This window comes from Bos taurus, chromosome 11 (assembly GCF_002263795.3).
Source record: "Bos taurus isolate L1 Dominette 01449 registration number 42190680 breed Hereford chromosome 11, ARS-UCD2.0, whole genome shotgun sequence".
Classification (NCBI taxonomy): domain Eukaryota; kingdom Metazoa; phylum Chordata; class Mammalia; order Artiodactyla; family Bovidae; genus Bos; species Bos taurus.
The window spans coordinates 92,771,034-92,795,354 of NC_037338.1; the positions used below are offsets into that span (position 1 = coordinate 92,771,034).

General features: G+C 47.9%; 1 protein-coding gene across 4 annotated transcripts in view; it reads right to left on the reverse strand.

Moving 5' to 3' along the window:
• The window catches only part of TTLL11 (tubulin tyrosine ligase like 11), a 269,684-nt gene that overhangs the window by 55,659 nt on the left and 189,704 nt on the right, over nt 1–24,321 (reverse strand). For 2 of the 4 annotated variants that reach the window (XM_059891843.1, XM_024999560.2), the window contains exon 7: nt 15,273–15,371. The exons of the other annotated variants lie outside the window; for them this stretch is intronic. In XM_059891843.1, the coding sequence (XP_059747826.1) occupies nt 15,273–15,371 (99 nt within the window). The remainder of the gene's footprint in view (nt 1–15,272; nt 15,372–24,321) is intronic. 4 annotated transcript variants of the gene reach the window in all.

Below are 24,321 nucleotides of genomic sequence, written 5' to 3' on the forward strand. Positions count from 1 at the left end.
GGATAGTCTTAGGCATCGTTGGAATCCCAGTTCCATCATTTTAAGCAGGTCATATAACCACAAAGCTTCAGTATCCTCTTATATAAAATGGGAAAAATAATAGTACTTAAAAGCGGCACCTAACTTATGCGTGCGTGCGAGCTGAGTTGCTTAGGTAGTGTCAGACTCTTTGTGACCCCAAGGACTGTAGCCCGCCAGGCTCCTCTGTCCATGGGATTCTCCATGCAAGGATACTGGAGTGGGTTGCCATGCCCTCCTCCAGGGGAATCTTTCCAACCCAGGGATCAAACCCGCAACTCTTATGCCTCCTGCATTGGCAGGCGGGTTCTTTACCACTAGTGCCACCTTGGAAGCCACCTAACCTATAGGACTAATGTAATTATAGAGAAAATGGATACACGCCACTTTGATTATAATCACCAGCCTCTTTATCTCCCATGTGTCATCATCTGGAGAGGCTCACTGCCGAGTCCCCAGCCTCAGTGGGAGAAGTCCACACATACCTCCTGGAATACAGGGGGATCGAGCATTTCTTTAACCACTTTTGGACATTCTGCCCCACTCCCAACCCATGTAACTAGACACCCGCCTGTCCTCGTGTTCCTCGGACTGCCCAGAGGCCGTCTGGGGGATCTTGCTGCAGGCGGCCTTCGGTCCAATTGCACCTGCCCTCTGTCTGAACCTAAATACATCCCTCCTACATAAGTGAGTCTCATTTTCTCGGGCCTCGCTGGGTGACGGCCCTTCATCTGATAGCCTGGCTCTCAATGACCGTGGTCACAGAATCACGAACGCAGAAATGTTCGCTGCGCCCCACAGAGAGCAAAAGTTAAACGAAGAGTAGAAGGGACCCTAGTGATCCACTCATCTCAGTTTCCTTTTGAAATAATGTTGGAAAGTCCAGGCAAAGTCCTTTGCTTGAGGGGTGGCATCAAGTGAAAGGTGGTAGCAAAGGCAGGCCCAGTTCTCCTGACTTCCTGCTCAGAACCTTGAAAAAAGAAGAAAGAGAAGGGGAAAAAAGAAACCCAACAACCCTACACCACTGTTAAACTAAAACACCAGAGTGGCCCAAACTCTGATTCTGAATGAGAAGCTTTAGACTTGCCCGACCACACTGGCAGGAATGGAGGAGAATCATTTTGCCCCAAGGGCTGCAGAATTCCTCTTTAAACCCACTAAATAGTTGGCCGCTGTCTTTGTGAATGACTGGACTTGTGCTTAGCTTTCCACTGGATCCCGGAGGAACAGTTTTCAGATGACAAAGCCTGGCCCACACGAGCTGCCTAGGCGCTCTGGGCAGGGCCTTACTCCCGGCCAGAGAGCTCCAGGCCTTGTGGGTCTGATCACTGCCTGCTTCGCTTGCCTCATCATCCAAATTCCACATCCATGCGTGCTAAGTTGCTCAGTCATGTCCGACTCTTTGCAACTCTATAGACCATAGCCCTCCAGGCTTCTCTGTCCAGGGGATTCTCCAGGCAAAAATACTGGAGTGGGTGGCCATGCCCTCCTCCAGGGGATCTTCCCAATCCAGGGATTGAACCTGCCTCTCTTACCTCTCCTGCATTGGCAGGCTGGGTTCTTTACCACTAGCACCACCTGGGGCATCCCTCCCTATTTTTGTAAAGGCTTTTCCCCAAATTATCCACATGAGAAACACTCATCCTTCAAATCTGAGATTCCAGGTCACCCTTTTCAAAAAGCTTCCCATAACTTCCAGAGTTAAATGAACCATGCCTTTACATAGGACTTACAGGCTTTGTCCATCATCATCGTTATCATCATCATCACCATTGTTTTTTCTTCCGAGTCATTATCACAATTACACCTACATGGTTATTTGTGCAACCGTCTCTTTGATGCCCGTTTCTCTCACCCCAGACTAAAAGCCCAGGAGGCTGACACCTACAGTTTATGACTGTAGCCCCCACGCAGTTCCTGACACACAGTAGGTGTTCAAAACAGCTGTCAGTGAATATAGTCATCCTTTCAGTGAGTACCCACGACCATGCTATTCGGCCCCAGTCAACATCTAAGGATGCTGAAGCTTTGAGAGGTCGAGTCAGCTGATTAAGGGATGAAGCTGGGACTGGAACCCAGCAGCCTAACTCCCGAGGTTATATTTTTAACCCCTGCACTGCCACACCCCTCCTTCTGGTTGCTGGAATGAATCTTTCTCCTACTTCTCCTCTCCCAGTGACTGGGAAGATCCTGTCTATGTTTGGGGAGAACAAAGATTTCCTGGAAGCGACAGCAAGGCACTGTGTCACGGTTGTAATTAGTGGTTGTATTAGCCTCTGTTTTACCACCTCCAAAATTAGCAGAAAAGGCCAACTTGAGCTTGCGTCACGTAGTTCTGCTAATGAAGGGATCCTTTTAATTACACACTCAGAGCCTATCTGAGATACAAAGCGTTTTAATGCTTAAACACAGCTCTGCACCAAAGTATAGGGCTGCATGAATCCAGACAATAAGTGGGAAAACTCATGTGAAGAAGTCATCCTTGGCCCAGACTCTAATTCTTCTTGGCATTCAATTTCATCCAAATCCAGATCCTCTCCAATGTAATCCTAATTCCCTTTTGTATACAGTGTACACCCAGTGAACCCTTATTCAGGGATTCAGGAGGCATATCCTGGTCAAATATCCTTTTTCCTCAGTTGAAATCTGTTCGCTTTGTGAATTTCACTTGTCACGGACTTGCAGGTCGGCAGCTGGCCAATCTCTGCTGCGCGGGTGTTGAGAGCAAAACCAATCTCACTTGGCCCTGCCCCAGGGGCTCATGGCATTTGCAACCAATTTCACGAGACAAATCTGTGTGTGTCCCTCCCACGCGAATTTCACTAGTGTCACTCATGGGGCTGGTCCCATAGGCCTCTCTCAGGCCAGGCCTCCCTGACTTCACATTTGCGGTTGGTCAGGGAAACGGAGTAATTCATTGAGCCTCCTTTAGGCCAGGAACCTTCTCGTGCCTTGATCATTCTGCCTAAGCTATGGTGAGACCTTCAGTTCAGTTCAGTTGAGTCGCTCAGTCGTGTCCGACTCTTCGCAACCCCATGAATTGCAGCACGCCAGGCCTCCCTGTCCATCACCAATTCCCGGAGTTCACTCAGACTCACATCCATTAAGTCAATGATGCCATCCAGCCATCTCATCCTCTGTCATCCCCTTCTCCTCCTGCCCCCAATCCCTCCCAGCATCAGGGTCTTTTCCAATGAGTCAACTCTTCGCATGAGGTGGCCAAAGTACTGGAGTTTCAGCTTTAGCATCATTCCTTCCAAAGAAATCCCAGGGCCAATCTCCTTCAGAATGGACCAGTTGGCTCTCCTTGCAGTCCAAGGGACTCTCAAGAGTCTTCTCCAACACCACAGTTCAAAAGCATCAACTCTTTGGCGCTCAGCCTTCTTCACAGTCCAAATCTCACATCCATACATGACCAATGGAAAAACCATAGCCTTGACTAGACGGACCTTTGTTGGCAAAGTAATGTCTCTGCTTTTGAATATGCTGTCTAGGTTGGTCATAACTTTCCTTCCAAGGAGTTAGCGTCTTTTACTTTCATGGCTGCAGTCACCATCTGCAGTGATTTTGGAGCCCCCCAAAATAAAGTCTGACACTGTTTCCACTGTTTCCCCTTAGGACAAATATATTAACATAAACTCTGGAACCTTGATGGACTGGGCAAGGTTGGAATCCTTGCCCTGTCCATCACTAGCTGATGACCTTGGGAAAATGTCTTAACCCGCTTGTGCTTTGGTGTCTTTATCTTTATAATGGGGATGAAAATTCTACCTATTGTGATGATTAAATGGGCTAATATATGTGGAGCATTTAGAATTATACCCAGTACGCCGTAAGCACTCAAGAAGCGATAGCTCTTGTTATCTATCAGATGAAACTGAGCTCAGGAAAAATAAAGCACGTACTCAAGGTCACGCCCCCCGTACATGGTTATCAGTTGGTGATCTGGGTCTGTGTGACTTGCAAGAGTTGTTTTTCTTTTCTAGGCTTCCAGCGAGGTTGGGCAGCTCTGGGGGTTTCTCTGACAGCCCTCCACTAGGACTGGAATCACAGCCCTTGCTGGGTGGAGCATGACCTGGAGAAAGTTACTCTGTGCTGAGCCCCTCCTAGCCTCAGGATGAGCAGCTGGCTTCTGCTTTTACTGCTCCAGACTGCCCTCTCAAAGGTTACCCAGGGGCCTCCGCGGTACCCCTAACCCCCTGCTGCTGCTGCTGCTGCTGCTAAGTCACTTTAGTCGTGTCCGACTCTGTGAGACCCCATAGATGGCAGCCCACCAGGCTCCCCCGTCCCTGGGATTCTCCAGGCAAGAACACTGGAGTGGGTTGCCATTGCCTTCTCCTCCTAACCCCCTGACCTTTCCTTAGTTCATTTTCTTCATTGCATTCCATGCAGTCAGTCACTCGCTTTCTGTAACTCTCGTTCTAAGCCCCTGCATTCTCCCAAGTGTTTTCCGTCCTCTGCTTTTCTTCTTCTGAGGACCCTTTGAGGTAGATGGTCCGCTAAGCCTCTGTCCTTGACCTGCTTCCTGCCTGCCGAATCTCCCTGGGTGATCTCAGTTACATGTGGAGATGTGTGTGGCCCCCGAGCCCGGGAGCCTGTGTCCTGCTAAACCCTGCTCACCAGCAGCCGGGCCCCAATCCTGCTCATCCTGCAAAGCTTGCTTCCCTGATCCCTCCTACCCGAAATACTCTCCTCTGGATTCCCCACAGCACTTCATTGGCAGCTCTCTTGTGAAATGTGTCATCTTTTGGACTTATATGATGGCCATTGAAGTCTGTGGCTTCTGTCCCCCTGAGACTGAGTTTGCCAAAAATAGAATCCACGTTTGTTCCCAGTGCTCTACATCTAATAGGTGATGAAAAAAAAAAAAAAAGACATGCTGATAAATGACTGTGCAAGAGCAGTATTCTTTAAGACAAATAACATGAAGAATTTGCTATAATCTTACCCGAAGGCAAGAAAACGGGCAGGGTGAACTCTGGGTGTCATTTTCAGCTTCAGGTTTTCTAAAGCCACTTTTAAGGTAATAATGCAACAGTAATAATTTATGATAATAAGAATAATAGTCATTCTGGTTCCACTCCTTACTGAGGGCGTGGCTTTGGGGAAATGGCTCTATCATCCAGCCTCCATTTCTGTTCTGTAAAATGGAGACAGACAGTAGAATCTTGCTTGCGGGGGTGTGGGCAGATTCAGTTGGGGGGGGATGTAAAATGAGGTGCTAGCATCTTGGCCAGGGCTTAGTAAGTGAGAAAGTGATTGTAACTGTTATCATTCATTTGATACATATCTAGCAAACACCCTCCTCCAAAATCAAGGACAGAGACTATCCTAGTGGTCCAGTGATTAAGAATCCACCTTGCAATGCAGGGGATGTAGGTTCGATCCCTGGTCTAGGAACTAAGATGCCACATGCCATGGGGCAACTAAGCCCATGTGCTGTAACTACTGAACTCACCACTACACTAGACAGGCCATGCAATGCAACAAGGGATCTGCATGATGCAATGAAGATCCCATGTGCTGCAACTAAGACACAATGCAGCCAAATCAATTAATAAAATACTTCAAAAAATTCGTATAAACTAAAAAAAAAAAAAGATCATGGAGATCAGGTCAGCTCAAGCCCAACCTTCTCCAAGAAGATTAAACTTGCCTCCTCCAACCCACAACTTTTTTCCTCCAAGAACTTTGGTCCTAATAAAACTAGAGTTTTTAAAATGCAGCTAATAAATTAAGCATGCATATTAGTAATCAGGTCCAGAGAGAAAGTCTACTTTTTTTTTCTTTATGCAATTTGAATTCCCCCAACATAGAGTTGTTGTCAAAATCCATTAAAGTATTTAATTTCTCTTGTCATTGCCTAATTCCCCAAGCAGGCATCCGACAGTTTGCAGTGGTGTTTCTCACAGAGTACTAAATGTTTAGTTATCATGGTACATTTTTTAGACGATGTCTCCCTGATGGCTCTAGAGACCCTGAAGAGATCGTATAAGTTCAAGTACAAGGTTAAGGCGGGATGTCAGAAGGGCAAGAGTTGTAGGAATTACGCAGCAAACAGGTCTGGGTTTGAGCTCCAACACAGCCACTTACCAGCTGAGTGACCCTGGGAAAGGTCCTTAGCCTTTCTGAGCATCAGCTTTCTCATTTGCAAAAGGGGACAATAATATCAATGCACAGGGTCATAGTGAGCACTAAATGGAAATCGAATATGAAGAAGCTCATAAAATGCCACATGTATAAAAGGCAGCTTAAAAATCCCAGCGACCTGGACACACACAGATTGGGGTCTGAAGGCCACGGCGCCCACTCACCACCCCTCCCGGAGGAGGAGGGTACTTATCATGTCACAGTGGCCAGAACCATCGCATCCTGATGCTTTCTCCTTTCACCGTGGTCTCTCCAGGAGCCCGTTCAAATAAATTAATCTCCCCACTTGATGACCTCACCTGGTGGGAGTGAAAGGTTTCCATGCCAATGGGAACATGGTGGGGAACCCCCTCCCCAAGAAAGAAAACAGAAGAGAGTCTGTCACTTAGTTTCCCTGAAACTAAGAGCTGAAGTCAGGGCTGGCCTCTTCCTTGGTCGTCATGGCAACGTTGCTGGACCAACCCCCATCCTGCAGACACAGGAGCTGGAGGGCAAGTGGGACTCCTGGGTGGTGGCGCCCAGGCACGAGGACGGCGCAGCAGAAGCACTCCACGAGGTCCACGAGAGAAGCGTTCTGCCTGCTTTTTCAAAAAACAGAAACCAGTGGCAAAAGTATTCCCCTCGCCAGGGAGTGGGGAAATTCTAGTTTTTATCATACGGTTCCTTGGGTGATGATGAATAGATTTAGAGTCCACCATCAGAGCCAGTTCAAACCTAGTGAACGAGCAGTTATTACTTCCCCAGCCATGACGTAGAGCTAGGAAGCTTGCCCCTGTGCCTCTCCTGTCGTGCTCGGGGTCGGGGGACGTGGCTGAGGCCCTCGCCTGCTGCCCATTGCTACAGTTTGGTGCGCAATCTCTGCAGCGATTTCCCATCCGTGATCTAATGCAACCTGAGCAACAGCTTGGGGAGAAAAATGCAGCATGCCCCTTTTACAGGCAGGAAAATGGAGTGCTGTGACCACGAACCAATGTGTGTGAATATGACTTTCATTTTCTCTTTTCTAGTTTGCTCTCTGCCCCTTCCCACAAAATGCTTTCATCTCTGACAGCACTTGAACTTGCCAAACATGTTCAATTCTTTCCCTCACTCTTAAACTCTGTGTAGCTTTTAAAAGTCACCTTCTAGACGTCCCTGGTGATCTAGTGGTTAAGAGTTCCCCTGCCAATTCAGGGGACGCTGGTTTGATCCCTAGTCGGGGATGATCCCACACGCTGTGGAGCCACTAAGTCCATGCACCGCAACCACTGAAGCTTGCATGCCTAGAGCCTGTGCTCTGCAACAAGAGAAGTCACTGCAGTGAGAAGCCCAAGCACCGCATCTAGAGAATAGCCCCTGGCTTACCACAACCAGAGAAAGCCCGAGTCCAGCAACGAAGACCCAGCACAGCCAAGAAAATAAATAAATGAAATAAAAACAAAAACCAAATAAAAGTCACCTTCTAAGTCCAACACCTGCCAGCCAAATCTACCCAGATGTCCCCCTTGCACCTAAGTGCAATAGAATTTATTCCCTACCTATCTCCCATCCCCTATCTCAACCAGCTTCTTGATCTTTCCATGTTATTATTGGCAACTTCATCCTCCCAGCGAGCCAAGTTCAGAACTCTTAAGTCAGCTTCGGCTTCCTCTTCTTCTTCACCCTGGCTTCTGGGAACCTAAACAGAAACCTCCCCCTGTCCTTCTTTCATTGAGGAGCTCTGATTCGAATATTTGAGGAATTCCTACAGATGGAAGCATGGAGCATGGTGGTTATGGGCAGAGGTTGTGGAGTCAGGGTGCCTGGGATCTTGCTGATTTCGGGCCCCTCTCATTTGGTCCCACCATAACCTTTGGAGAGTACTGCTATTCTTACTATGATTCCCGTTTTCCACATGGCTCACTTTCCCTTTGAGACACAAGAGTGTTGACATAACTTACCCAAGGTCATCCGGATCGATGGGACTCCCTCATAACCAATATGCAAAGCTCCTTTCCACCCAGTTGCAGGTTTCTTAAGAGCAGGAACCTGCCTCACAGTGTCTGGGGAGGGAGACGCTGACTGAGGGCCCCTCAGAGCCAGCCAGCCGGGTTCTACTCCCCACAGCAACCCTTTCTCACTGAGTGGCCTTGGGGACACAACCAGATAATAGCTAGAGGTCTGCAGCGAGCCAAATACTGGCCATACATCCCTGGAATCTGTCAATGTGACCTTACTTAGAAAAGGGTCTTTGCAGATATAATCAAGCTAAGGATCTTGAGATTATCCTGGATCTAGAGTAGGCTGTAAGTCCAGCGGCAGGTATCCTTTGACAAGAAAAGCAGGGGGACATTTGACACAGATACACACACAGAAGATGCGGCTATGTGAAGACAAAGGCAGAGATTGGAGCGATGCCGTCACAAACCAAGAAACACCACCCAGATGTGGGAAGAGCAAGAAAAGACTCTCCCCTCGGGCCTTAGGAGAGAGCACAGACCTGCTGGTATCCTCAGATTTGAGACTTCTTCCCTCCAGAACTGTGAGAGAGCACGTTTCTGCTGATTCAAGCCACCAAGTGGGTGATAAACTTATTATAGCAACCCTAGGAAATCAGGGCAAGGTCTCAGTTTCCTCCTCTCTGAAATGGGTGACCTTGAACAGTTACTGTGAAGCAAGGTACCTGAAAGCAACGAGAACAGTGCCTGGTGCCGGAGGCCCTCGATAAATGTGGGTTGGACCAAATGAAATATATTCTGAGTCATTATCTTGGACACTTCTCCCCAGGGCACACCTGGCTGGCTGCCTCTGTCTACAATAATCCTAGGCTTGTGAAATGTTTAGCGTCAGAACCCAAGAGCCAGAAGGAGGAGCCACAGGGAGTCTCTCCTCTGGCCTAGGTGTCTGGGGGGTGAGTTGCGCAGCGGGGGGAGACGGGAATGGATGGGAAGCTGGCTGGGAGGTGTGTGCCCTTGTGAGGCTGGTAACCAAGCGTTGGCCCACTGCCAGCTCTGATGAACCTGTCACTGTAGGTTTTACAAAACATCTGTTTCAGGAACAAGCCGGTTCTTTCAGGCAAGCTCCAGAGATAATAGTATGTTTTTCCTAGACAGAGCCATGACATGTTCGCTGAAGCTGAATATTTCTAAATGTGACCAATTTCTTAAGTGGCAGAAGCCCATCAGACTCTTCAAGAACATGGATTGTGCGTGGGCAGCCGGAACGGTGTCCTATGCCATTCCAGACCTGGGGCCACATCTGCTCTGGCCTATAGGGAAACGGCCGGGGTAGAGGGGCAGGGGGTACTGAGCATTCAGATGCTGGTCCCTCTGAAGGTCACACCTGCTTCTACAAGGGAGTCAGGTTCCTCGGGTCCATGCATATGGACGGTGGCTGAGGCTGAAGGATAATGTGCTGTTTATCTTCCCCCTATTTGGGTTGGCTACTGAGAATTTGACTGGGTAACACTATGATGGTATGCATACCAAAGATGCCCAGGCCCTGATCACAGCTTTGCTGGTTTTGACTCCATTCCAGCCCGAGAGAAGAAAGCTCAGGTGTGGTGTCCTGTGTGAAATGAGCAGACGGCGCCGTGGCATGAGATACAGGTAGGACCAGAAGGCAGACAACGATCAGGAAAGTGCTGGACGCAGCCCTGCAGGTCGAAGGGCAACGTGGGCCGTGGACGAAGCAGACTCCCAGACACCCTCCAAGCAGGAGGCTCCTGAGATGAGACACACAAGTGGTCCACAAGCCAGGCCCATCTCCCAGTTAGCTCGGAGCTTCCCTGGCTGAGGAGTCTCCGCTTCTAATCCTTGCACAGCTTTGGCCTCCCATCCTTACCCGGGGTCTCTGCATCCCAGGCTCTTCTTGATCCTGGCATCCTCTCCTTCCTCGTCAACCTGCTGCTGGGGTCCCAGCATCCATGGGTCAGGACCATCCTGGCTGGTCACTAAGCTCCCAAGGCCAGGTTGTCTGGTTGATCACAGAAGGCTGTGACTCTGGTCCAGAAGGCTGCTCCCAGAGGGAGCACTGGGGCAACAGAATCAAGGAATTTTGAAAGGAAATAGCTTCAAGTCAGAGACTGGCAAGTTCAAGGTCCTCATTTTGTAAGCAGATAGAAGACTGAGCTCTGGAGGTGGGAAATGATTTATCCAAGGTTTCCCGGCACGTGGGTTTTCGCAGAAAGTAAGAATGCAGGTTTGCCAACTGCTCTTGCAATTTGCTAGGACAATGTCCTTGGCCCTTCCTACAGCCTGGGTCAGCTCTTTGCAGCTGGGGCCCCTCTCTGACTCACTGCTGGCTCTGTGGCAGTAGCTCAGGGCCAGACCCAGACCAGTGCCCCTGTGACTATTACTGAGACATGGTCGAATGGGTTTCCTTTGTCAGACAAATCAAGAGACTGACGTGTTAGTGAAACCAACACAAAGGTTTCAGGATTCGGTGAACACCTAGACTACCAGAAGGGAGGTGCTGTTTCTACTTACAAAATAGTGTGGAAATCAATAAAAAATGTTAAATTTACAAATCATGTCACTGTTCATTTTTCCCTTGCCTAACTGTCATCTCAGGTCCACAGAGTAATGGCCTCTGTTTATTAGAGGGAGACCCAGGTTCGATCCCTAGGTTGGAAAGATCCCGTGGAGAAAGGGCTGGCTACCCACTCTAGTATTCTTGCCTGGAGAATCCCAAGGACAGAGGAGACTTACAGGCGACAGTCCATGGGGTCAGACATGAATGAGTGACTTACACTCTAACCTTTCCTCCCGGTCTGGTAGGAACTCTCACCTTTCTTTACAGATGGACACTGAGGCTCAGGCCAGTTAAGTGGCTTGTGATCCAAGGTCACATAACTCACAAGTGCTGGACCATGGATTCCAGTCTGCGCTGTTTTACCAAAGTCAGGGCATGCTGATAGAAGAACGGTAATAAAATGTAATGAGATGTAAGGAGAGTTTTCTCTCTGCCAGGCCTGTGATGTGTATGAGCTCATCTAATCCTCACAACCACACCGTGTTTTTCCTCTCCTGAGGGAAAACAGGCCCAGAGACTTAAGGAACTTCCTCGGGTGATCCCAGCCAGTCTAGGAGATGGGAACAGCTAGAGGCAGAGAGCTCAGGATAAGAAGTAAGGGTATGAGAGGACCCTTGGAAGGGGGCTGGACTTGCTGGTTGTGGGATTTGGGGCAAACTGCTTAAATATTTTTTTTTTTAATATTTTCACAAAATTTACCATTTGTATGGATATAGTACCATTAAGTACATTCATATTATCATGTAAGCATCACCACTGTCCGTCTCTAGAACTTTTTCATCTTCCCAAACTAAAACTCTGTACCCATTAAATACCAACTCCCCATCTCCCACCCCCCTCCACTCTCACTCCTGGCAACTACCATTCTACTTTCTGTCTCTATGAACCGGACTCCTCTAGGGACCTCTTATAAGTGGAATTAGGCAGCATCTGTCCTCTCATACCTGGTTTGTTTCACTCAGCACAATGTTCACAAGACTCCTCTGTGTGACAGCTTGTGTCAGAATTCCTCTCCTTTTAAAGGCTAAATAATATTCTATTGTGTGTATAGACCACACGTTGTTTATCCAGTCATCTGTCAGTAGATAGCTGGGTGACTTCCACTTTTTGGCTATTGCGAATAGTGCTTCTATTCGCAACAACTGAGGCTCATCTTTTGGGGTCTTCCACACCTGAGCCTCCAGCTTTGTCCAAATGCAGAGGCCCATGCCTGGGTCAGAAGCCAGAGAGAGATCCATTGTCCCTCACCCCCACATTGAGTAGCCCGGCCTTGTTCGTTCACCTCGATTCGCCCACTCTGCCCGTCCCCACTGCTCGCTCCATAATCCAAGCCACCATCACCTATCACCTCATCGACGGGTCGCCTGAATTCCAAAAGCCCCTGCGCCAGTCTCCTGGCTTGTAAGCTTCCCCGCTGACACACCCTCTGTGTCACAGCTCAACTGCAGATCCCAGCGGGTCCCCGGAGACCCTACCCTGGCTCTCCTCCTCCTTTCGTTCCAGTGCTTGTGGCGACGGCCCCTCCTCAGACAGGCCTTCCCGACCTCCCGCTCACAGCTTTAACCCGCACTTCCCCAGTGCCCCGGGTCCTTCCTGGCTTCATTCCCCACAGCACTCATCACCATCTACGGGAACAGAAATTGTACTCATTTATTTTGTTTATTGTCCACTCCCTGCCTTTTCACTCCAGTAAAGTACGTCAGTTGCTCATAGGCAGGGATTTCCAATGCTTTGTTCACTAATGACTCCTCGGTCCTGGCACAGAGCGAGCACTCAGCGAACACAGGCCGGGTGAGGGAATGCATGAATGACCAACCGTTCTCTGCCTGCAGGTCAGAGCCTTTGCTCTCTGGCCTGGTCAAGTCCTTTCACGTTCTGGCTCTGTATTCTGCTCCCACCCATGTCCCACCATGTTCCCAGGTAAACTCCAGGCAGACAGCACCGTTGGCCACGTCCGCCTGCCATCTGCTAGCTGAGGGCCTCTGCACGTGCTGTGGCCGCTGCCTGGAATGCCATCCCTCACCTCGCCCCGCCCTTCACCATGCTTTACAACACCCCTCTTTACACCGCTTCTGAAGCCCTTTCACATGGTACTATGATCAAACTGCCAGCCCTGAGTTGGGGAGGGGGGTCATCTTGATCTCTCGATTCCCAAGGCCGTGGCCGGAGCACACAGTAGGTGCACAGAAAATGACTAGTGAGGAAAGGGAGCCAACGACTGGAGCCTCAGCTGCTTCAGCCGTGAAACCAGGCAAGGCTAGTCCTGCAGACGCCTGAAGATTAGAGACACCCGTTACCGTAACACCTGCCACAGTGCCTGGCACACGGTGGGCATTTAATCTCTAGTAGCTCAGTCTCCAGAGAAGGCAATGGTACCCAACTCCAGCTCTTGCCTGGAAAATCCCATGGATGGAGGAGCCTGGTGGGCTGCAGTCCATGGGGTCGAGAAGAGTCGGACACAACTGAGTGACTTCACTTTCACTTTTCACTTTCATGCATTGGAGAAGGAAATGGCAACCCACTCCAGTGTTCCTGCCTGGAGAATCCCAGGAACGGGGGAGCCTGGTGGCCTGCCATCTGTGGGGTCGCACAGAGTCGGACACAACTGAAGCGACTTAGCAGCAGCAGCAGCAGCAGCTCAGTCTCAGAATAAGGATGGTAAGGACTTGTGCAGGATCTGCTGTTTCCATTGTTCAAGGAGCCTCTAGCTGAAGTCCTGCCATCATGTATCACCTCTGGGGGCCACACCAGTAAGTGTCCACCCAGGAGAGAATTCCTGTCCTGTCCTGCCTTACCCACATCGGGCAGAGGGCAGCTGGCCCGCTGAGCAGAGAAAAACTCCAGTCCACCATCATCTCAGAACCGACTGCATTTATAATCAGCATGCCATGGAACTGAGCACTTCCAGGGACATCAGGAAGTAACTGTGCCCATCTCTCATTTTACACCTGAGGACACAGGTTTTCAGAGAGGTTGACTGACCTACCCACAGTCACACAGCTGGTTTGGGATTTTGCTTTTTCTGTCCTCAATGCAGAATTTTACTTCTCTCTGGTTGAACCTACTGGACCCTGAAGAATTTGATCATTTAGTCTTAAACTCTAATTTGGGCTAAATCTGGATCATTTTCATCACTATACTGATAATTGAAGAAAGCAGTTGTTGTTTAGTCACTAAGTCATGTCCGACTCTTTTGCAACCCCATAGACTGTAGCCCATCAGGCTCCTCTGTCTGTGGGATTTCCCAGGCAAGAATACCAGAGTGGGTTGCCATTTCCTTCTCCAGGGGATCTTCCTGACCCAGGGATTGAACCGGAGGCTCCTACATTGGGCAGGTGGATTCTTTACCACTGAACCACCAGGGAAGCCCAATTGAAGAGAGAGGGGCATGTTTTCAACTTGCATAATCTTCCAACCAGCAGCATCAAGTTAGTTTTAAATGCTGGGCAATGTGTTTACCGAGAATCTCCTCTGCTATTCAAACAGACAAAATAGAGGTGAACCTCGACCCTCTCACTCTTACTGTCTCCCTAGACAGGCGACCCGCTGTTAACACAGGGACAGCAGCGTCCTGCCACAGGCACTGCCGCTCTCCTTGAATGAGCCCCTCCGTGGAGAGCCCCGTGGGGAACACCTCTGCCGTCTCCCCTTGGTCTTGGGCACAGGAGCTCTGGGCTCAGCTGTTTGCGTGGAAGGACGCAGCATCAGCAAGCTTGTGGAGCCCAGGAGCCCAGTGTGTTGGCAGAAAGATCAGGGAGACAAGTGAGGGGTGGCCCCGGCTGGGAGTGAACCCAGAACTCCCCTTCGCTGTGAGTCATTAGCCACCAACAGACTAATTCACAACCTCTGGTCCCAGAGGAAATCATTACTCCTAATTATTATTATTAGGCATAATGACTAATTAGTAAAAATAGCTACCATTTACTGGGTGCCAACTTATGCCTGGTACTTAATGCATATTATTTCTTTTTTTCCCCCCATTTCATGCTTCTTGGTTTTCTTTCTATTTTTCTAATTATAAACTCAATATATGTTCAAGGGAAAAAATATTTAAAGATATGGAAAAGCAGAGAAAGGGGAAAAAATTCCCTCTTTGTTTCACCACCTACACACAGCCAGCCACAGCTAACATGGTGGTGTTTTCTTTTCAGGATTTCTCCTCTGTCTGTCTGTCTGTCTATCCATCTCATAAGTGTGCAAATGTATGTGTGTGCGGTATATAAGGTTTAACATAGCTGTCATCATATTTTTACAAAAAATTACTTTGAACTCTCACAGGGATCCCAGGAGTTGGGTACTAGTATCTCCATTTGGCAGATGAGGACCCCAGACTCAGAGAGGGTAAGGAACTTGTCCAAAGTCACACAGCAGATAAACGGCAAGAGAGGGATTCAGATCAAGTCTCTCTGTGTCACCAAAACCGGTCTTTTCCCCATTCTGCCATGTTGTTTCCCACTCGTGAAGGGAGAATCGGGGATAGTTCTGATTCCATCTCAATCCTGCTACCCCAACTCCTCTGACTGTGCCGGATGGACCACCCTTTACTGGGAGACACGGCTATAGATATGGGAGACACAGGCAACTCCAGCTAAGTCCACTCAACTGGCCAGTACCTGACTATGGAAAGCTTCGAAAGCTGAAGCTTCAATGAAGACATTCTTTCAGAAACTGGAGGGAATCTGTGTTTTCTGTCCATATAGATATCTGGAAAGCTGAAATCAGAAAGCATAATGAACTCGTTTTTGCAAAGCATTTTGCACGAGACAAATACAAGTAACTTCTACAGAGTAGGTGCTGGGGGGCTCGGAGGGCCTTCCCTGGCCTGGCCTGCAGCATCCATGGGGAGCGAACAGTGAGGACCTGGAGAGCATGTTTGCGCAAATGGTTTGAACAAAACTGTAGGTCCTAGACATCCTTAGGCTGGCACTGAGCAGGTCGGCACATGGCACCTCCTCTGTGTTGAACCCTGGCACAGGGCATCTAAAATCAACAAGGCACAGTGTCTGCCTGCAAGGAGCTCACAACTGTTACAGGGAGAGAGGTCCTGAAGGCTGTGGTCAGTGCCAAGACACAGAAACCTCTTCTGTTTCCCAAACCTCAAGGGCAGATTCCTAAAATCTTTAAGATGGGAGAATTCATGGTGGAGAAGAGAAGTTCAGTTCAGTTCAGTCGCTCAGTCGTGTCCAACTCTTTGCAACCCCATGAACCGCAGCACGCCAGGCCTCCCTGTCCATCACCAACTCCCAGAGTTTACCCAGACTCATGTCCACTGAGTCAGTGATGCCATCCAACCATCGCATCCTCTGTCATCCCCCTTCTTCTCCTGCCCTCAATCTTTCCCAGCATCAGGGTCTTCTCAAATGAATCAGCTCTTCGCATCAGGTGGCCAAAGTATCGGAGTTTCAGCTTCAACATCAGTCCTTCCAATGAACACCCAGGACTGGTCTCCTTTAGAATGGACTGGTTGAATCTCCTTGCAGTCCAAAGGACTCTCAAGAGTCTTCTCCAACACCACAGTTCAAAAGCATCAATTCTTCAACACTCAGCTTTCTTTACAGTCCAACTCTCACATCCATACATGACTACTGGAAAAACCATAGCCTTGACTAGACAGACTTTTGTTGAGAAAGTAATGTCTCTGCTTTTTAATATGCTGTCTAGGTTGGTCATAACTTTCCTTGCAAGGAGTAAGCATCTTTTAATTTCATGGCTCCAGTCACCATCTGCAGTGATTTTGGAGCCCAGAAAAATAAAGTCAGCCACTGTTTCCACATCTCTATTTGCCATGAAGTGATGGGACCAGCTGCCATGATCTTTGTTTTCTGAAAGTTGAACTTTAAGCCAACTTTTTCACTCTCCTCTTTCACTTTCATCAAGAGGCTCTTTAGTTCTTCTTCACTTTCTGCCATAAGGGTGGTGTCATCTGCATATCTGAGGTTATTGATATTTCTCCCAGCAATCTTGATTCCAGCTTGTGCTTCTTCCAGCCCAACGTTTCTCATGATGTACTCTGCATAGAAGTTAAATAGGTAGGGTGACAATATACAGTCTCGACGTACTCCTTTTCCTATTTGGAACCAGTCTGTTGTTCCATGTCCAGTTCTAACTGTTGTTTCCTGACCTGCATACAGGTTTCTCAAGAGGCAGGTCAGGTGGTCTGGTATTCCCATCTCTTTCAGAATTTTCCACAATTTAGGGGGACCAAAAGTGGGAACAAATTGATTAAAGGCCTTTATGAAAATCCTCTGTTCATCGAAAGAAAATAATAAAGGGTGAGGACTAAATAATATCCGTTAGGTTGAGCTTCTATATCTTAAATTTAGGAACAAGAAGTTGTCACACTTTGGCCCCTAGACAATTTTCAGGATCTCTTGCAGTTTGAACAAGATGCCTAGAATCTTTCTGGCTTTCCTGCAAAGCAGTGTTTACATGGAGAAGGCAATGGCACCCCACTCCAGTACTCTTGCCTAGAAAATCCCATGGACTGCAGTCCTGGTCGCTAAGAGTTGGACACGACTGAGCAACTTCATTTTCACTTTTCACTTTCATGCATTGGAGAAGGAAATGGCAACCCACTCCAGTGTTCTTGCCTGGAGAATCCCAGGGATGGGGGAGCCTGGTGGGCTGCCGTCTATGGGGTCGCACAGAGTCGGACACGACTGAAGTGACTTAGCAGCAGCAGTGGTGGTGTTTACATGGAGCCACATTTCTGCGTGTATGTTTCTGTGTGTGTGTGTTTGCACGTGTGTGTTCCAGCACCTAAAGGTTCAGACATCTCTAACTGAATATCCAAGAACTGTTGAATTCTACCTTCTGGATCCTAGCAGAGCCACAGGAAGCTGTGAGTGTGAAAAGCTTGTAATGTTCCCGCCTCCAGTTAGGTGCTTAGATACTCAGCAATTTCCCAACATGCCTGCTCCCACATTCTCATCCGTAATTAGTGTGGGGGAACTTCAGCCCTACCTCCTGCCTCCGGGCCAAGGAGCCCACCCCATCGCCCCCTTGCCAGGGCACCCTCTTGACGCGTGTCCATCATCCAGAGCCCCCTGCACCGTCCTCAGCACCCTCATCTCCATCGCAGCTGGAGCTGCCACCGCTCCAGGCCGCCTTGCTCCTCTCCCTGGTGCCCCTTGGCTTCCCACGCCCAGACCTTCTTTTTCTAATCTTTCCCAACAGGAGTGACTCAAGCTTCGCATCTGTGGGAAGGGAAATGCCTGGACTCAGTGAGGGGGCTGGGAGGGCCTGTGAGGGTAGGTGCGTGGACCCCAGCACAGTAGGAGCACAGCCGGAAGAGGAAGAGACACTCACCCTAGCTGGGTTCAGATCCCAACAGTGACGCTGAAATGCTGTGTGACTTTGGGCAAGTAACTTAGCTCTTTGACTGTCTATTTTTTCATCTTTAAAATATAGATTCCTGGGTCGGGAAGATCCCCTGGAGAAGGAACTGGCAACCCACTCGAGTATTCTTGCCTAGAGAATCCCATGGACAGAGGAGCCTGGCGGGCTACAGTCCATGGAATCACAAAGAGTCCGACATGACTGAGCAACTAGATGACATGAAAATATAGATAAAATCGCCTTTGCAAAGTTGTTGTGAAGATTAAGTGATACTTTTTGTATATATATATATAAATATATAAAATATGAGATTATGCATATATATTTTTATAAAATGTTATAAAACACTCATTTTGTGTACACACACCCACACCCCAGGTACAGACAATGGCTGGCTTAGGGCAAGCACCAACTTCTCTGGGTTGGCCATGTCTATACTTCCTAAATCTGTCATGAAGAACAGAAGCCACAGTGTAATTGAAAGGGTTCAGTTCAGTTCAGTTCAGTCGCTCAGTCATGTCCGACTCTTTGCGACCCCATGAATCGCAGCACGCCAGGCCTCCCTGTCCATCACCAACTCCCGGAGTTTACCCAGGCTCACGTCCATCAAGTCAGTGATGCCATCCAGCCATCTCATCCTCTGTCATCCCCTTCTCCTCTTGCCCCCAATCCCTCCCAGCATCAGAGTCTTTTCCAATGAGTCAACTCTTCACATGAGGTGGCCAAAGTACTGGAGTTTCAGCTTTAGCATCATTCCTTCCAAAGAAATCCCAGGGCTGATCTCCTTCAGAATGGACTGGTTGGATCTCCTTGCAGTCCAAGGGACTCTCAAGAGTCTTCTCCAACACCACAGTTCAAAAGCATCAATTCTTCGGCGCTCAGCCTTCTTCACAGTCCAACTCTTACATCCATACATGACCACAGGAAAAACCATAGCCTTGACTAGACAAACCTTTGTTGGCCAAGTAATGTCTCTGCTTTTGAATATGCTGTCTAGGTTGGTCATAACTTTCCTTCCAAGGAGTAAGCATCTTTTAATTTCATGGCTGCAGTCACCATCTGCAGTGATTTTGGAGCCCAAAAAAAGAAAGTCTGACACTGTTTCTACTGTTTCCGCATCTATTTCCCATGAAGTGATGGGACCAGATGCCATGATCTTTGTTTTCTGAATGTTGAACTTTAAGCCAACTTTTTCACTCTCCACTTTCACTTTCATCAAGCGGCTTTTTAGTTCCTCTTCACTTTCTGCCATAAGGGTGGTGTCATCTGCATATCTGAGGTTATTGATATTTCTCCCGGTAATCTTGATTCCAGCTTGTGCTTCTTCCAGCCCAGCGTTTCTCATGATGTACTCTGCATATAAGTTAAATAAGCAGGGTGACAATATACAGCCTTGATGTACTCCTTTTCCTATTTGGAACCAAAGGATTAGGTAAATGTGAAATATTTAAAGGAAATACTGAGGCACATTTTTTTCCTTCTTTGCTTCGAATGGAAAGATATCCGTCCGTCACTTTACAGCAAGGGCTTTGTGGCTTTTTTAGCACAGTGCAGGGCTACCAAATCCGACATGGGCACAGCACACAGCCCAACTCAGCTTCACACACAAAGTCTGAAAACAAAACCCAAGTGGCTTGAATTCCCACATTCATGACAGTGCTCTCTTTGGAAACAGCATGTTCTCTTTGAAGAAGATGCTCACAGCTAAGAACACTTTCACATTTCATAATGATCATCAAAGGGACATCTACAACAGCTCAGCTCATATATTATTATGTGTTTGATACACTGCTCAATTAGACACATCAACCAGCCCCTCAAAGCTGGAGTCCCGTAGTCCTGAGGCTCCACTGGCCACCTCAGACCTGTCCAGTCTGGGCCATGCTTGGTCCAGCACCTGGATCCTCGGATGCCTGAGCCCCAGTCTTGTTTCTGCTGTCAGCCGGGAATCCTCAGGCCTAAGCTGAACCTGAAGCTCTAGCAGCTCCCAGCCCCATCCTCATAGAGGAGGTCAGTTTCATTTGCTACTTCCCCACTAGTTGGATGCCCTGACCATTATCCCTGCCTTTTTAAAATATTTATTTATTTTTGGCTGTGCTGGGTCCTCACTGCCGCATGAGCTTTTCTCTAGTTGTGGCGAGCTGGGGCTCCTCTTCATTGCAGGCGCAGGCTTCTCATTGTGCTGGCTTCTCTTTGTTGCAGAGCACAGGCTCTAGGATGCACAGGCTTCAGCAGTTGCGGCTCCTGGGTCCGGTAGCTGTGGCACGTGGTCTTAGCAGGTCCTTGGCATGTAGGATCTTCCTGGATCACGGATTGAACCTGTGTCTCCTGCATTGGCAGGTGAATTCTTTACCCCCGAGTCACAGGGAAGCCCATTCCTGCCTCTATGACACAGTCCTGCCAAGTCCTTACCTGCTTCCTCCACCAGGGCGGCAGACAGCATTGTGCACACTCCTTGGTGCTATCCGGGTCTAGCTGTGAATGATCTGAACTCATGGAACCAGGAGGTCATTATGACTGGTTGCCTACGCCTAGCCTTCCATGCTCCCTGGCCATCACAGACCCACAGCCATGGACCCCGGTGAATCCAAGTCTGTTTGGTTGTGCGCTTTCATTTGAAAAGCTTTGCTAACTCTCTGTATCATGCTGCCCAGGGCCCCCGACCTCAGACTACACTGGCCTCTGATGTATGTTCCCACCCAGTGGTTCAGGTTGTGGGGGGTCCTCTCAAATATTGTTGGTGTTATTACTGAAAAATCATATCTCTTGATAAAAGACACAAAAAATGTAGAAATATGTAGGTAAGAGAACAAAACTCTCATATATAATCTCACCATCTAGAAATGATCATTTTTAATATTTTGGTAAATTTTCTTCCCTTCTATGAATATAATTTTTTCACACAGTTGAAATCTTACTATGCATACAATTTTGTAGCTTGATTTACATTTAACATTTTATTATAAGCATTTTGCCATATCACCAAAAATTATTTATAGATATCTTTAATAACTGAACGACTATCCCCCAAGTTAATGGACATTTAGATCATTTTGGATTTTTCACTACTTAGAAAGCATGACAAATTTTGCTCACCATATAAAGACCCAGAAGTGAAATTTCTGAGTCAACAATTATGAACATTTTTAAGGCCTTCAATATATAATATGGCTTTAGTCTATGACCCTAGTAAGTTACTAAGGAATAAATTCGTAGTCTCCAATTCAAAGTTTTTCTATCTATAATCTTTTGTTTGCCCTGAAGTTAACTACTGAGATCACAATAAAATAGGGTGACACATTTTTCTATTAATTTCAACACAAATATGGGTTTAAAAATATTTCACATAGGAGTGTGTGAAACTAGAAGTGAAGAGATTAAGCAATATTTTCAAGTGACCCATAGTCACTTTCCCAATAATGGGAAATAGTCATTGAGATTTGTATCTTTAATTATTTTTTAGACTTGTCTTCTCAAAGCTATGAATCTGGGTCTGAGTCAGCACCCTAAACAACCAGAATTGGAAACAGTGAACTCTATTTTTGAGTTTCTTGTGCAGATTATGAACTTGGGATGTCAGCTGCTCAGAATCCATTTATGTAATAAATTTTCCTTAATATCTGTCTTCCCATGAACCCTCCCTGGATTCCTCCAGGCAGAATTAATCACCCTGCCTCCCCAAGCTCATCGCCAGTGTCTCATTTAACACTTACTTCGGTCTTTTTGTATTTGAATTATTTGTCAAGTCGCCCACTCGGCTGGGAGCTCCTAGAAGGCAAAAGCTGGTGTGGTTCCCAAGACTAAGCATAGAAATCAACTCATAACAGGATAAGGATTGATGTTCAGCTTGCCAGTAAGCACGTGGGCTGGGCCTTGTTAGGAATCTGGCGTACAGAACACTTCCAAAAGGGGAAGTGGAAGGAGATTCAGTGCCAGCCCACAGGCTGTCCTCAGAGCAATGGCCAAGAGAAGAGACTATTTCTTCTAAAATGTCCATGGCTCCAAAATGAAAGGAAAATTCACTGGTTATTTTACAGATATTTATGGAGTACGTTCTGGATAGTAGGACTGTGCTAGGTGATGGGATCCAGGGAGGAATAAGAAGTTCTTTCTCCCTTCCCAGAGCTCATGGCAAAATCTACAACAAATAGAGGTTTCCAAGGGCTTCCCAGGTGGTGTTAGTGGTAAAGAATCACCTGCCAATGCAGGAGACATAGGAGACATGGGTTCGATCCCTGGGTCGAGAAGATCCCCTGAAAGAGGAGGGCATGGCAACCCACTCCAGTGTTCTTGCCTGGAGAATCCCATGGAACTGAAGCAACTTAGGACATATGCATGCATGGTCTTACTGAACAGTTATCCACAGGTGAGGGTAAGTATACATGCAAAGACCAACATAGGATAGGAGATCACCTGGTCTTCCACTAACTAGAGACCACCCCCTTTAGTCAGTTGGCTACAAATCTTTATTCAAGATGCCTTCCAGCCAACTCCATGAGCCTGGCCACATCTTGAGCATCAGCTCACTTATTTCCATTCCGAAGTAACCTTCCAAGGATAAGTCAGACCTTTGAAATCTGCTAAATCTTACTGTAGATTTCTCTAGGGATTCTCACATGCACGCTGGTTTGCCATGAAAAATTTATTACTTTTAACCAAATGGATATTTTAAAATATGTTCTACATAATTGGGATAAAATGTCGAAGGCCTAGGGATAAAGATCCATTAAGAAAAAGCATGGTGTGGTGGAAAGTTTGGGAGTGAGATGGCTGGGGATAAAACCATCATCGCCACTCTCTGATGAGTAATCCTGTGACACTGATAAGTTACTTAAACTTTGTGAGGTTCTGTACTGTCATCTGTATAATAGGGATAACGAAACATACCACCAGAAGGAGAAAGGAGGAAAAGAAGAGGGAGAACAAAGAAAAGGGCCATCTGGGCAGGTGAGACGGATGCCTAGCATCCGAGCAGAGGGCACGTGGACCATTTAAGAGAAGGGAGGAGGAAACTTCTTCTAGTGGGTGGAAGGATGAGCAGGAGATGTGGCATCCCATGATGCAGATTCCCAGGCTAGCCTGAGTCCCAGGGAAGTCCGTTTCCCTCTAACCACCTCAGTTTTCCCATCTGTAAATTCCGCAGGCTGGAATATGTCCTGAGAGCTTGTCCCAGTTCCTACATTTTATCAGGCCCTTTGTTTCTCTCTTCTGAAGTGGGCGAGGCAGGGGACAGATATCCAGCTAAGGGCAGTGCCAATGCAGACCTACATCAAAACAGCACTCCCTCGGGCTCTCACGGGTCCAGATTAGAAACCGCTAGCCTAGCTGACCAAGCGGAAGATTTCATGCTCCTGAAAGAGCCTGCTACGTGCTCGTGTTTCGTGAGCAAAGAAAAAAGATCCATCTCCCATTCTGACACTACTGCGCCGGAAATTCATAAAATATTGAAGTGACTGATACAGTCATTTTTCATGTCAGTGGTGGTTTTCTCTACTTCTCTGCATTTACCTGTCCAGCCAGTCACAGATCCCTTCAAGTAATCAGAACATCCATTATGAGGACCACCAAGCAGAGATGTGGCTTGTCGCCTAGGAGCCCGGGTTCCAGGCTTTTCTCCGTGGCGGTCGACTACCTGTGTCCCCTCATCGTTTTCTCTTGTGTGTGTGCCTGTGCCTGAAATCTCCTCTCTGTATACAGACGCCAGCCATATTGGATTACAGCCACCATAGTGATCTCATTTTAACTTGATTATCCAATGCCCCTATGCTCCGAATAAGGTCGTATTTTGAGTTACTGGGGGTTAGGACGACAACACAAATTTGAGGGAGGGGGAAGGTGTGACACAATTCAGCCCACAGCAGGCAGTCCGTTTATTCATTCATTCATTTGTCCATTTGCTTGTTCATTCATTCTTCCAACCCTACCCAAGTACGTCACATGTGCCAGGCATTGAGACAGGTACTAGATACAAAGCTGAACAAGAGAGTCCTAGCTCTGGATGAGCTCCTGTTGGGTGGAGGCGTGATCCACCCACAGAGGGTTCACTCCATATGGCGTAAGTGTGGATGGAGAGGTGGGCACAGGGACGGGGGGGGCACTCTGCTCCCCTGGGAGTGCAGGGCAGCCTCCTGAGGCTCCCAGGAGGTAACTGAGAGATGAAAGGCTTGGGTAGAGCCTTCTAGGTGGCAGACAGGAAGAGAGGAAAGCCGGGATTCCACCCAAAGGAAACCACCTGTATAAACAAACTGAGCATGGGAGGAAACAGCCCAGTACTGGAACTCAAGAGATGGGGATGGAGCAGCAAAGAGAGGAGAGATTCGGGGT